The 13,374-nt window shown below is 45.0% G+C and overlaps 1 protein-coding gene across 6 annotated transcripts in view; it reads left to right on the top strand.

The window, feature by feature from the left end:
- The window catches only part of RALGAPB (Ral GTPase activating protein non-catalytic beta subunit), a 193,922-nt gene that overhangs the window by 84,192 nt on the left and 96,356 nt on the right, over nucleotides 1–13,374 (top strand). For all 6 annotated transcript variants that reach the window (XM_025193089.1, XM_025193090.1, XM_006036751.3 and 3 more), the window contains 2 exons: nucleotides 736–937; nucleotides 12,747–12,914. In XM_025193089.1, the coding sequence (XP_025048874.1) occupies nucleotides 736–937; nucleotides 12,747–12,914 (370 nt within the window). The remainder of the gene's footprint in view (nucleotides 1–735; nucleotides 938–12,746; nucleotides 12,915–13,374) is intronic.

The following is a 13,374-nucleotide window of genomic DNA, read 5'->3' as shown; positions in this document are numbered from 1 at the left end:
CCAGTTCTTTGCAGCTATCATCTGAATTAGCTAAATTTCCAAAATTTTGTAGGCAATTGCAGGCATTGCATATAGAAATAATTTGGATCATATCAAGATAGCGACTTTCAACAAGTTCCCATACCCCACCTTGCACATTTGTCTTAGCCAGTCTTCTTACTCTATGTCCTGCTTGCTTCTTGATTTCGAAGAACCAGTAAGGTAGGATATTTGCTTCAGCAGTAAAGATGACATGCACAGAGAAGCTATGTCAGAGTAGTAGTTCTGTGCTTAAGAGATGTACAGAAATGAAATCAGATGGTCAGAGAGCATGAAGCTTGGTGGTAGGATTAGTGGAACAATTTCATATAGTCCCATAATGTATTAATAAAGCTTAGGAAATAAGGGTGTATCATTTCCTGAAGGAGAGGATGTAGGAGTAGTAGACTTTTTGGTTTGTTTACAAGGCAGGGAGTCTGACTGGATAAGAGAAGCTATAATCAAGAATAGTGTGTACTTTTTCACTACAGAAAGCTGAGAGCAAATATACTCATAGCTAGGTCAGAAGGGTTAATACTCCTCATACCTTAGGGAAGACACTCCAAAATAGTTTATAAACAAAGGTAGGGATTCAAATATAGTAAACTAACAGCTTTGTAATAATCACTAAATTTGACTTGATCTTTGTGTCCAGGATCCCATGAGCCTATGTTGTATGTTGACAAATACAATGAAACCTTGTTTTTCTCATCCCAGCTATAGCAACACAAGCTAGTGTGGAGTTTCGTCGGAAAGGATCACAAATGTCCACAGACACTATAGCTTCCAATCCCATGTTTGATGCAAGTGAATTTCCAGACAACTATGAATCAGGAAGAGCAGAAGCCTGTGGAACACTGTGTAGAATATTTTGTAGCAAGAAGACTGGGGAGGAAATACTGCCAGCTTACTTATCCCGGTACTTAAACTGTCTTCCAGTTGCTTTACTTCTCTAATTCTGGGTGAAAATCGAATTTATTTTCAGTAAACAGTATCCACTTAGCTCCTAAATTTTGTTTTGCTAATCAGTGGATAAATGATCATGTCCTTAAAGAGAGTTAGTGTAGACCAGGGGCGGGCAATTATCTCAGGCGGAGGGCCGTTTACTCAGATTTGACAAGCCATCGAGGGCCGCATGACAGGCAGCCAGGGGCAGATAAATATTAATTTTCTCAATTTTTTAGGGGCCCTGGCTGGATAGAATAGCCTGGCAAGCCGCATGTAGCCCATGGGCTGCATTTTGCCCACCCCTGGTGTAGAGACGCCTGTGAAAATCAAAGTAGGCATTTCCTGTCACCTGTATGACCTTGGTTAAATATGAATTTTCTTTAGGATGCCATGAAAGAGATGTCCTTCATGTGGCCTCTGTACCAGGAAGAATGTTCCCTTTCCTTCTGATAGCCTTGCTTAATCTTTGCCTGGTACTTTGTTTTCTGTTGTCATACCTAGAAGATTTTTTTATGGCTATACAGATATCAGACATGGTTGTGTTTTAGAGATTGAAAGATATTCTTTTATGATGTTGAGTACTACAAAAATGGAATTAAATAGCTTTTAATTTGAATATGGGAATCCTATGAGAGATTCTCTTTCATAAGTTATGATATGACTTGTACATAGAAAAATAAACTAGGGAAGTGTTTTAAGATAAAACCTATAAAATGTTCTTATTAATCTGATTTTTCAGATTAATAAATTTTAGTGCCTGTCATTGTGTTTGCTTGATAAGGCAGAACATTTATTGATCTGAAAAATTGAAGTATATTGAATAATACAGGTAGTATAGAAACCACTGTGTTGTTAAAAGTGACACGTATATTTCTTATAGATGAAAGATCAGTGAAAACTTGCTTTCCACTTTTTAAAAAAATATACCTCTTATCCAGCATTAAATTTTCCTTTTTTTGTTCCAGTCTTCCATAAAGCAACAGTGGAGAAAGATTTAAAATAAAAACAAAAACAACAAATAAGAACATGCTAAAGCAAAACCTTGGCATGTGGACTCAGATAGTGTAGCAAGGTGGATAAAATAACATCCTTTTAAAAATTAGATGTTTTGCATGTATTTTATTTGCAGATTGCTAGTTCTTTTCATTTATTAATTTGAAGGGAACTTTTACATGTGCTCTGGGGGCGGGGGAGGGCGGCGCTTTAATTAGAGTGGCTCCAAGAGCTGCTGTAATTAAAATGCCACCACATCTCGTGTATCAGTGTCTCCGTGCTTCAAAATGGCGGTGGGAGTGCTTGAATTAAAGCTTGTTTGACAAGCTTTAGTTCAAGTGCCCCTACCACCATTTTGAAGTGTGGAGATACAAATACACAAGACACAGGAGGCTGCTGGAGCTCAATAATTGCCACTCTAGCAGACTCAGTTATTTGAGCGTGCTCTGATGTGCTGGAATTTAAGCATGTTGGAGAAGCCTCTGCACTAATATATAGGTGCCCTAAGTGACTAAAGTTGTCTTGTTTCTTTAAAATTAGTAGAATTTACATTTTACGTAGATTTTTTTTTTTTCCTTGGAGATTTCACACGCAGGACTAATGCACCTGAACGGAATTTACATAGCTGTGTAACTGCAATTTTTGACACTTATGCAAATTTGGATTTCTATATAGCTACACTCATCCTTTGCGCACTAAGAATAATGCAGTATGACTGTGTAGATGGAATAGAATTGGCCAAGAAATGTGTAATGCCAAAACTAGTTGCAGAAAAAGCACAACTACCTAGTGTTTGATTCTGGAAAGGGAAGGGCCTCTTGCCTTTTAGCCTAGTATTCTAGTGGTTAGGGTGCTTGTCAAGGGAGTGAAAGACCAGGGTTTTAGGCCTTTCACTGTATTAATGAGGCCTCTCTCACTGCATTAATACTAAATGAAAGATGCTCTGGGCCGAACAAGTTCTGGATAAGGGAAACTTAGAACCCAGGCTTCCTGCTCCCTTGTTAGGTGCGCTAATCATTAGGCTATAAGGTGAGAAAGCCCTCCTCCTCCTCCATTTTTCTTGCAACATGTACATGTGCAGAGTGTTTCTATTCTGTAACAGATGGCAATAGAATTCAAACTATGTGTGCAAATGGCAAAAATTGAAATTATGCGGCTACTCATTGCTTCATAGTAAATGCTCAAGGTACCTTTAAAGCACTCCAGGAAGTCTGGATACAGATGTACACTGCCAATGAAGCACTTAAAATGGCCATTCTGCCTCAGAAAAAATAGAAACGACTTTGAAACACTGCACTGTGAAGTGCTTCATGTTATATTTACACCCTCCAACAGAACTCCATAGAAAGTTGGTTGGTTCTCTGACATCCAATGCTGCTCTGTTTCAAACCTCTTCATTGCTCCAAAGAGCAGGCTTTGTGATTTGCATTAGGCTCCACTGCTCCAGGGTCACAGGATCTGGCTGGCATGTGACTGCATCTACTTACTGTGCGATGTGAATGCCTACAATGCCCTCATTTTGCTGGACACCCATCCTGAGAAGTTGATCTTCCCTATGTTGGAATGCTGCTGAAGAAACCTTTTGGAACTTGTGAACAGCGGCCTGCACCCAGAACGTTAATGCCCCTCTCCTCTGCTGCATCCATGAGGCAACCAGCCAGAGGTCAGCAGAGATAATTGACCTCCTTGCCAAGTGGGACTACAAGAGTACCTAGAACTCACTTGAGATAAGCCACCACAACCAGGCAATCAACTCTGAAATGGCTGCTCAGGGGTGCAACAGGAACTAGCACCAATGCAGTGCTAAGAAGAAAATGCTGAAGGCACAGTAGATAAGAAGGCCTGAGATGCTACCTGGGTCTCAGGCACTTGGAGGTTGACTTGTGCCTGCTATGAGGAGCTGAGATGGTTTCCTGTAGGAAATGACAAGATGAGTCCCACTTCATTTCTGACTTTGGGGTCAACTCTGAGGGCTCTGACAGAGAGGAGCAAGAAGATCTACCAGTTCCTTTCCTCTCTACAGCTTTGGGGGAGGCATTGCAGAATTGGAAGGAATTAGAGTTTGGAAGCACCTTTCAGGAGGCTTAGCAGCCATCCGGGCGTGAGGGCTCAGATACCACTGACGCTGAACTGTCTAGCCTATCCCAGCTGACTGTCCACGACACAACAACTTGGTAAGTTTTAGTGCTCCAGCATGGTGACAATAGTGCTTTTCTACTCTGCTTCCATACACAGACGCTTCCATTCTTATGGTGGGCAGTGATGTCACTTCAGGCACTGCCCCATCACTTCCCAACTGTTTGCCTGGCTTTTTGGGAGTCTTGGCTTGGCTTCTTGAGAATGGCAACCTATCCCTCCATTTGGGGTACCTGTCTCCCAAAAACTGCCACTTGTTATTTTTGTAAAGATACTCTTCACTAGTCAGGACTGGCTGTGGGAACCCAGCCACCACTCCACTGCCCCCATTAATCACTGCCTAAAAAGTTAAAAAATTAATATATTAATATCCAGGGCCGCCGCCTCAGGATTCACATGCTCTTTTCCAACACCTGCTACTTTAATCTGATTATGAGGAAGAAAGAGAGATTGCCTATTCAGGGAAAATATGATCAGCAGTGACCCTGGGTTTTTTTGATAAAAAAAATCCGCAATTTTGGGGGTAAGAAAGTAACCCAAAATCCACACTTTTCTGTGATTTAAAATGAAATGCCACTAATATATATGTGTGTGAAGGGAGGGAGAGGGGAAAGGGAGTGGGGGATCTACTTATCTATAGATATAGTGGTGTTTAATTTTAATCATGGGGAAAAATGTGGATTTTGGGTTACTTTTTTTTAACCTGAAAATTGGGGATTTTTTTTTTTTTTTTTAATTCGAGAAAACCAGGATCCCTGGTGATTAGCAAGGCACTACTTTTTTAAAGTACCAGCAATCTTGGACAATGTAGAGAGGGGAGGAAGTGGGGAGGGAGTGGAAAGAAATAGAAAAGATTTTTTTTGCCAGCAGACCACAACCCTCCATCCCTACTGAAACACCCCCACCCCCAGCAATAGATTGCTGTAGTTTACATCAGGATGAAAACTTTCTGAAGACACAGAGCTTAGAGTCAATTTCACCCAGCACTCTGCATTAACTCATAGATAGGGACCTACCAAGTTCACAGGCCCCAACAACCTATTACACAACTGTAACATGGCCAGGGCCCCCAATTTCATGGCTCTATCATGGCTGCCATTTTGAAGGTGGAGCAAAGCAGGCCCCCCACGCCTCTGATTGGCTGAGGGGTGCTGCAAGTCCCACCCCTCCCAGGCATTGATTGAAAGCCCTAGCTGGAGCTGCCTGGCTTGTTAACTGAGTAATTATCACCTTCTTCAAAGGGCAGAGGGCAATAATTACTGAGTAAACAGATAGTTTAAGTATGGCAATTAAACAGTTCCCCCACCCAATTGAAGTCTAAAGCTAGCTACCTGGCTAAAATAAAACAACAGACTTTGGTGGGCTTTTCCCTGCTCCCCCACTCCCCTCCTCCCCTTCTGGAGACCAAGATGGGAACTTTTCCTACCTCTTTCCACCCCCCACCACCCCACCCCCAGCTTCAGGAGATGGGCCTTTTTAAAAATTTTTGCTCCCTTTCCCCTTTCCCTTGCCCTTATAGAAGACAGCTTTTTGTCAGCTCTTTCTCATCTTTTTTAACATAGCCAGTTCCCCGTGCTTTTTCATGGGGAACTTGCTATTTCATGGGAGACTGCCAATTACACAATTTCCGTGAAATCTGTGAAATTGTGCATCTGGTAGGACCCTACTCATAGAACACAAGAAACCCAGCAACATCAATCCTCTTTCCAGTCTCCCCTCACTCTCTCACATCCACAAGATTAGGTAACAGTGGAGGGGCTGGGTAGCAAGTTAGAAAGGAGCAATTTGCATTTTTCATAGCACAAAACAGTCCTGAGGGCAGTGCTTGTAGAGATCTATTGCTGGATGAAATAGTCTAAAATGTCTTGGGAACAATTTTTTGACTGCAGTTAGTCAGCATTGATTTATTTCGTTGCAGGAGCTGGGCTTGTAGGTTTCCTGTTGCAGTTGCTGCAATGTGAGAGCGTAGGGTTAAAATCAGTGATCACAGAGGATTATGGTAGTTGGTTCAGTTGGCTACCTTGGGGAACTTGCAGAGCTTTAGAGGGAGAGCCTTTTAGGAGTGGTGACTGCTGTACTTTGGAAGCTTGCAATCATGATGGGAGGGTTGCCCTGAGCGTATAAGTCCTCCACAGTGCTTGCAGTATCCTTAGGGTTTCACTGCACTGCCTCCACCCAGAAGGAGCCAATAGTATTTATCAATTTCTGTGTACTGGCACTTCCTCTGCAGGTACTCTGGGTGACAGGTCACATTAAAAGGGAGCCATTTTCTGTCCCAAGAGCCACCAAAGCAAGACTGCCTTTTGCAGTGACAGAAGAGCATATAGAGAGGAGTTAGTCTCAGCTGTCCTAAACAGCTCCCGCCTACAAGACAGTCACACGGAGCAGTGAGATGTCTCTGTAGAACATAAAGTTGCATAAAAGGTTCAGACCAATGATTCATCTAGCCCAGTATCCCACAGTGGTAGTAGCGGTTGCTTTAGAGAGATGGAGCATATGAACAGAGTATATCGAGATTAATCTGTCCCCTGTTACAACTGTCCCTAACATCCACCATTTGGCTTAGAGATGCCAGAGGGATATATCTAGTAGTAATTAGTGGAACTATCATCTGTGAATTTGTCTAGTCCTTTTTGAACCTGGCTATACTATTTGCATTTACAACCTCTTGTGGTAATGAGTTCCACACACAAACTGTGTATTGTGGTAAAAAAAAAAAAAAAAAAAAAAAAAGTTAGACAACACAGTTAAACTTGTCGCTTGCTAATTGACCCCTAGTTCTAGTATTCTAAGACTTGATAAATAACACTTCCATTTTCATTTTATTCATATTCTACATGATTTCATAGACCTCTATCCGTATTTCTTTCCCATCCCCCCTTCCGATATAGCCTTCCTTTCCAAACTTTTTAGTTTCTCTTGGTATGGCAGCTGCTTCATACCCTGATCATCTTGGTTGCCCTTCTTTGTACAAGAAAATGATCTGAAAATTAGGGGAACTATTAGAGAGAATCCCAGGTGTGGGTCCTGACCATGGAGTTGGCTACTACCCTCTTTCCATCCCTTCCTCTCAGGTAAGAATCGTGCAGATAGATAATAGGTGGAGTCCCCTGTTGTTACTGTCGAGTTCTGGTGGGGAGATGGCTTGCCATCTTTCCTTGTCCCAGAGTAAGTGGACAGCAGGAACTAGCCATTCATTATAGGAGCCAGAAGTGAAAGTGATGAGCTTCCTGCAATTGGCTGTGGAGACATTGCTTTATTTTAATGTTTCAAAAGTTTAACAGAGGACATTTGTTTCACTGCTGTCATTTCAGGGTCAGCACCTCCTCCAAATGGAGCTCCCACAGCTAGGCATGGAGGTCCCAAAGCCACACCCAGATACTGCAGCCCAGAGGCTCTGAGTATAGAAGGAGAAGAGGGACCATGGTGGAGATGCTGTCAAATTTCATGGTGTCATCACAGTGGAGGGCTACTGCTACCAAGGAATGGAGGGCAAGGATGGTATTTCACCAAGACTGGGGTGGTACACTGATGAGATGGAACATCTCACAGGCGTGGCTCATGGCTGTTCCAGGCCAGGACGAATACCAAGACTAGCAGGTAGATGGGCTGTGGAGATGCTGGTGGACACCCTTCAGATGGAAAGGCACACCCAACAGACTTGCACACACAGCAGACAGATGAAGAACATTCAGGTGTCTTTTATATCACTACCTCTGCCCTTCATCTGCCCTCCATTCTGTGCCTGGCCCAGGAAGACGTCACAGCTAGGGTTAGCCTCTTCAGCCTGCTGCAAGGCTTTACCAAGGTCAGAGTTTTCCTGCCCAGCCCCCATTTACAATGCACTATAAGGAGAGTTTCCCTCCAGGCAAAGGCTACCAGCAGCAGCTTCCATCAGGCCCTTGGCAGGGGCTGGGCTACCAACAGCAGCCAGACAGAATCTCATTCCAGTCCAAAAACTATACCCTCAACAGCACCTTGGGTTGGTCTCCCAGCCGGGCATGTCCATCTCATCCCATTATCCGAGGGTTATGCTTGGCAGTACCACTGGCCCCAGGTAGAGGACCAGTTTTTGCTTCCCAAGGTTCAGCCCGTGCCCTTTTGGTTATGGTTTCTGTTCCCCAACCTCCTATACCCAGACCTCCCCCCTGCACACTTGGCAGACCCAAGGTTATGGCCTAGTCAATGGACATAGGCATAGTCTCAACTGTACCCTTGGCATGCCTTTTCATAGCCATTCTCTGCCCCCACTCTACCTCCTGCTCCAGTTTTAGGGCCCTGACTTTTACAGAGGAGTTGGGCAGATGGAATCTGAAGCAGCTCCCTGATTCTTCACAGATTCGGGGCCAGTTCTGTCTGGTGAGGGGGTGACAGCCTGAGACTCAGTACATAAGCATGGTGCCATGGTGCTCCATGCCACATTACTACCTCCTTAGACACTCATTGAGTGGGCCTTTTTCTGGATGGAGCACAGTTTGGCTGTCTGCTAGTCCCTTCCCCTCAGTCCCAAGTTGACAAAGCACCCCTGATTCTCCCCACCCCCAGTTTGTAAAGCACTTTCTTGTTGTTCACTGAAAGCAGACACGTTTTGGATCATTTCTACTGATTAATAAACATTTCTTTGAATTCACAAAGCAGTTGTATCCCATATCTTATTCAGTTTTTACTCAGTTGTCTTTCTCTTCCTCTGTGGCCTGACGACACTGAAAGCAGTTTGATAAGATGATCATCTTTCAGGGACTTGGCCTCCAGTGCCACAGACCATTCCCCAAGTTTTCTCTGCCTAAGCCTCCAGAAGGGCTTCCCCATTGGCTTTGCAGACGTGCAGGTGAAGGCTGGTGGTGTCCAGGCAGATCCCATTACTCACTGCCATGTCATGAGATGCTCCAAAGCCCATGCAGTGGTCATTTTGCAGCTGCTCAACTGATAGTGGAACAGTTTCTTCCTGGCATCCAAGTACCCCATATAAGGCTTCATTAGTCATGGTAGAAACGCATAGGCTAGGTCCCTGAGTGGAGTGGAGGGAGGACAGAGTTATAGGCAAACTCCTCCCACATCAGGGGAACCAGGTTAGAGTTTCTAAAGACCCTGACATTGTGAACCATTCCTGATGGTTTACACTGATCTTGCTGTTGCTCATTTGTGCAAACTGTCTAAGGTTAAGCAGTGCAGTGCAGTTTGGTGGAGAAGCCCTTATGGCTGCTGTGAGCAGGAGACAAAATGGCAATGTTGTGATTCTGACTACAGTCTCCTGTGACTTGGTGAGTTGTAGGAGCTGTGCTCCCAGGCCCTCTGGCTGGGTAACATTACCTCTCTGGACTAGAGGCATTTGGGGCTTGCCAGTTTCTAGATGATGATTGCTGCTTGCTTCTCCATGTTGAGTGGTGCTGTCAAGCTGTTGGCTTGCTACTCAGATGATAGAGCCAGCATGGAATGCATCTCCATGAAGGTGACATGGCTCATCCAAAAGCTCTGTCACTGTTCCTTGCCATCCCAGGGCCCCTGGACTATGTTCTCCTATGAGTTGCTGCTCATCTCTGGCCTAGAAGCAGGGGTACATGGTTTGCTGGTGGTCTCAGAAAAAGCCATCCTGGGTATCCTGTATGGCATTGTCCTTGGTCCTGTTGGTGTTTGTGGTGCATAGCAGGTAGATCTCAAGGACGTCTTTTTCAGGTCACTAGCTGTTGCCCTTTAGCTGGCAGATGAACTAGATGAGGACACAAAACATTCTCAGGTCTGCCATGACTCTGTCTCAAGTAAAACATAAAGAATAGCACCACGGCCGGCATTAGCAAAAATGGTACCCTGGGCAAACTCGTATTTAGTAGTTTTAGCAAAAGTTTCAGAAATTAAGCTGTAATCTCCAGCCCCCTGCCCAAGATATGGCAACCCCCAACTATATCATCCCAGCCAAGGCTTTGTCTACCTGAATCTTAAAATCTTCCAAGTATGGAGGTTCCACAACCTGTCTGAGTAACCTGTTCCATTGCTTTACTACCATGGAAGTCAGCTGGGATGCAGTCGTGGGGGGGCAGGGTAGGCAGAGCAGCATGATCTGCCTGGCAGTCTGGTGGGCAAGCGCTGCTGCTGCTGTGTGGGAGTAAGGTGGGTGGACTGGAGTAGGTGCCACCCTGCCCACACGTGTCTGTCCTGGCTCCTCCTGAACAGCAGGAGGGGTCAGGCTGGGCTGGGCACTGCTTTCCCTACCTAGGGCAAGGTGGGGGAAGAGTGCTGCTGTGAGCATGGGCTGTGCATGTGTGGCGCCCCTCTGACCAGGGCACCCTAAGGGTGCCTACGTCACCCAGCTGTAAGGCCTAGCCCTGGATGGTACATTCTGGCAATGCATGATCATGGACTGATCATTCCTGGCTACCTAGGGTGATAGCACTCCTCATGTAACTGACATGCTCATGAGAACTGAAACTGGCTAGGCTCTCCGTCACAGGGAGCACACAGTAGAAGCCTGTGTATAGACAGCAAATGGCTCTCAACTCTGCACTCAGTGGCCCAGAGACTGCAGTCTGAAGACATGCTGGGATCTCTGGTCTCCAGCCCCTTAAGCTACAGGTTTGCGCCGTTCTCCTCAGCAATATATGTGAAATAGGATTTAGCCCTTGGTGTTCATTTTATGCTATAATAGCAAGACCCAAGGTCTTGCTGACAATTTTAATAAAAGTTCAGTCAAAACTAATAGGGATGGGCAGTTATTTCAACTGGAGAGCCACTTAATGTTTGGTGAGCTGTTGAGGGCTGCACACAATCTTTTAGAAGATATCATTTAAACAAATTATAGATAAAAAACAAATCATACAGGTTTTAAAACAAAAATCTATAATGTTTTAATTTTATTTCAAGAAGTATTTTTTTGTCCTGATTTGTGGGGTTTTTTAGTAGCGTATATAGACGCAATTGCATAACAGCTCAAAATGAAGTCTTACTCATGTATATTGTGGGGTGTGTGGATGTGTGTGGGCATGTGCATGGGGGAGCATGGCGGGGTGGGGGGGGAGACTGCCTGTGTGTTAGGTCCCAAGAGCTGGCCGGGGTGTGGGGCAGGGAGTACATGCAGCAGAGCTCACTTGGGCATCGTAGATACGGTCTGCAGCTGCCCCTGCATGCTCCAAGTGGGGTTGAGCCACGCCCAGGACAACCTGTGCTGTGCTCCTGCCCCCAGCTAGCATGCACAGCTTCCCAGCAGGGTGCTCCTGGTATGGCTGCAGCTGCCCAGGTACAACTTAGCTCCCTCTTCCTCTAGCTGCTCCTCCTCCTGCCATTGCTGCACCACACTAGATGGGGAGGGGAGTTGCAGCTGGGCTTCAGCTCCTAGCTGCTTCCACCCACTCAGCCCCCTGCAGATGGCTGCTCATTGTGCTGGGTGGGTGGAGTAGGTGGAAGGTAGTGTGAGAGCTGGAGCCCCATGTACTGGGGCAGGAGCCACCTGGCTGCAGCTTCCCCCCACTGCCTGGAGTGGTTCAGCATGAGCAGGAGGAGGAGGAGGTGGTAGTGGAGGCGGGGGGAGCTAAGCAGTACCTGGGTGGCTGCAGCCGCACCAGAAGTGGTCTCACTGGGAAGCTGTGTGCACTGGCCAGGGCAGCACAGGCTGCCCAGGAGCAGGGCAGGGCTTGGCCCCATGTGGAGCACCGTGGGGGCAGCTGCAGGATGGTTCCAATCAATTGGAGGATGCCCACCTAAGGGCCAGATCCAGTCAGTTGGCTCGCCGGATATGGCCCATAGGCCATATCCCTGATCTAGCTGAACCTATATTTTCAGCCCTTGCTACCTTCCAATACATGAACTTCCACTAGTTAGATCAAATGCATTGACTAGTAGGCCGGGGGTCAGCAGCCTTTTGCTGGCATGGGTTGGAGCTTATGACCCAGCCATCATTGATCTGGAAATATTTCCTCCTGCCTGTACTGCTTACCCCCTGGCACCAGGTGGCTGGCTGCCAGCTTCTCAGCTCCTCTGCTCTAAGGGTAAGCTCAAATGCTGCATAGCCTCTGTGAAGCTGATTTCCCCATGCTGGATTTGGCCTTGGTGGGATGGATCAGACCTCTCCATGGGCTGGATCAAGCTTGCAAGTCATAAATTGCTAACTCCTGGATTAGGCAATATTCCTTCAGGCTACAGTCTGAAATCAGTCAGTCTGAAGTCAGTATGATTTTTGCTGCCAAGTCGTTTGGGTGCTTTTTTAGAATCCCAAACTTAATTTGGGTTTAGGAGTCTCTCTCTCTCTTTTGGCTCCTAATTTTTTAATGTTTTAGGCTATGCTTAATATTAGAAAGAGCAAAATAAGTAAAGACCATTCTAGGGAGGTTGTTCTCAGCAGTTTCTCCTCTGCTCTGGAGCTCCTTCCCTCGAGGGCTGCCAGAAATGCACCTGGACATCTTTCAGAAGCACTAAGTCCTTTATATTTAAGCAGCCATTGGGCAAATAATGCTAGGTTGAGATAATATTTAGGGGGGCTGTTTGATGTTGATATTCTAGTTCCCATATAAATTGTTTTGTCCTTCTGTTGTATAAGTATTCTCTTTCTTTTATTCCAAGCCTTGTTGGGAGGGGTGACATATAAATCAAATAAATAAATAGTTGCTGTAGCATGCTAATGGTTTCTACATACCAGTAATTTTAATCCTGTCTTTCTCTGTCAGATTTTATATGCTTTTAATCCAGGGTTTGCAGATAGCAGATTTCATTTGCCACCCAGTGCTGGCCAGCATAATCCTAAATTCCCCTCCTTTGTTCTGCTGTGACCTTAAGGGGATTGATGTTGTGGTTCCTTACTTCATATCAGCTCTTGAAACTATTTTACCTGACAGGTAAATACTTTTTCCTATTAGAATGTGATTTTATTTTATTTTATTTACATCTTGTTTCTCAATGGTTTTTCTTAAAAATGTTTGCAATGTATACTAAGGTTCATGTGGTCTATGATATGGATTAAATAGCAGAATTAATGCTTAGCAATGACTTGGGTTTTTATAACAGTAATGTCTGCATTTCTTAAGCCTTAACTAAGTCCATTCAAAGAGCTTTGAAGTGGTAATGACCTAGGGAGACAAGGTTCTTTGGGTGAATCTGATATCTTTTATTAGACCAACTTAAATAGTTGGAAACAATTTTTAAGCAAGCTTTTGGGTTTAAAAACCCTTCGTCAGGCTGAGAAAGTTTCTGCAGTTGGTGTGTGCTGTTCCTGGATGGAATGAAATGACTTGGGTTGCATTTCATAGTTTCATAGTAGCTAGGGTCAGGAGGGACCTGAACAGATCATCTAGCCTG

The sequence above is a fragment of the Alligator sinensis genome, unplaced genomic scaffold, assembly GCF_000455745.1.
Source record: "Alligator sinensis unplaced genomic scaffold, ASM45574v1 scaffold1193_1, whole genome shotgun sequence".
NCBI classification, from domain to species: domain Eukaryota; kingdom Metazoa; phylum Chordata; order Crocodylia; family Alligatoridae; genus Alligator; species Alligator sinensis.
This window is presented reverse-complemented; position numbering and strand designations above follow the sequence as displayed.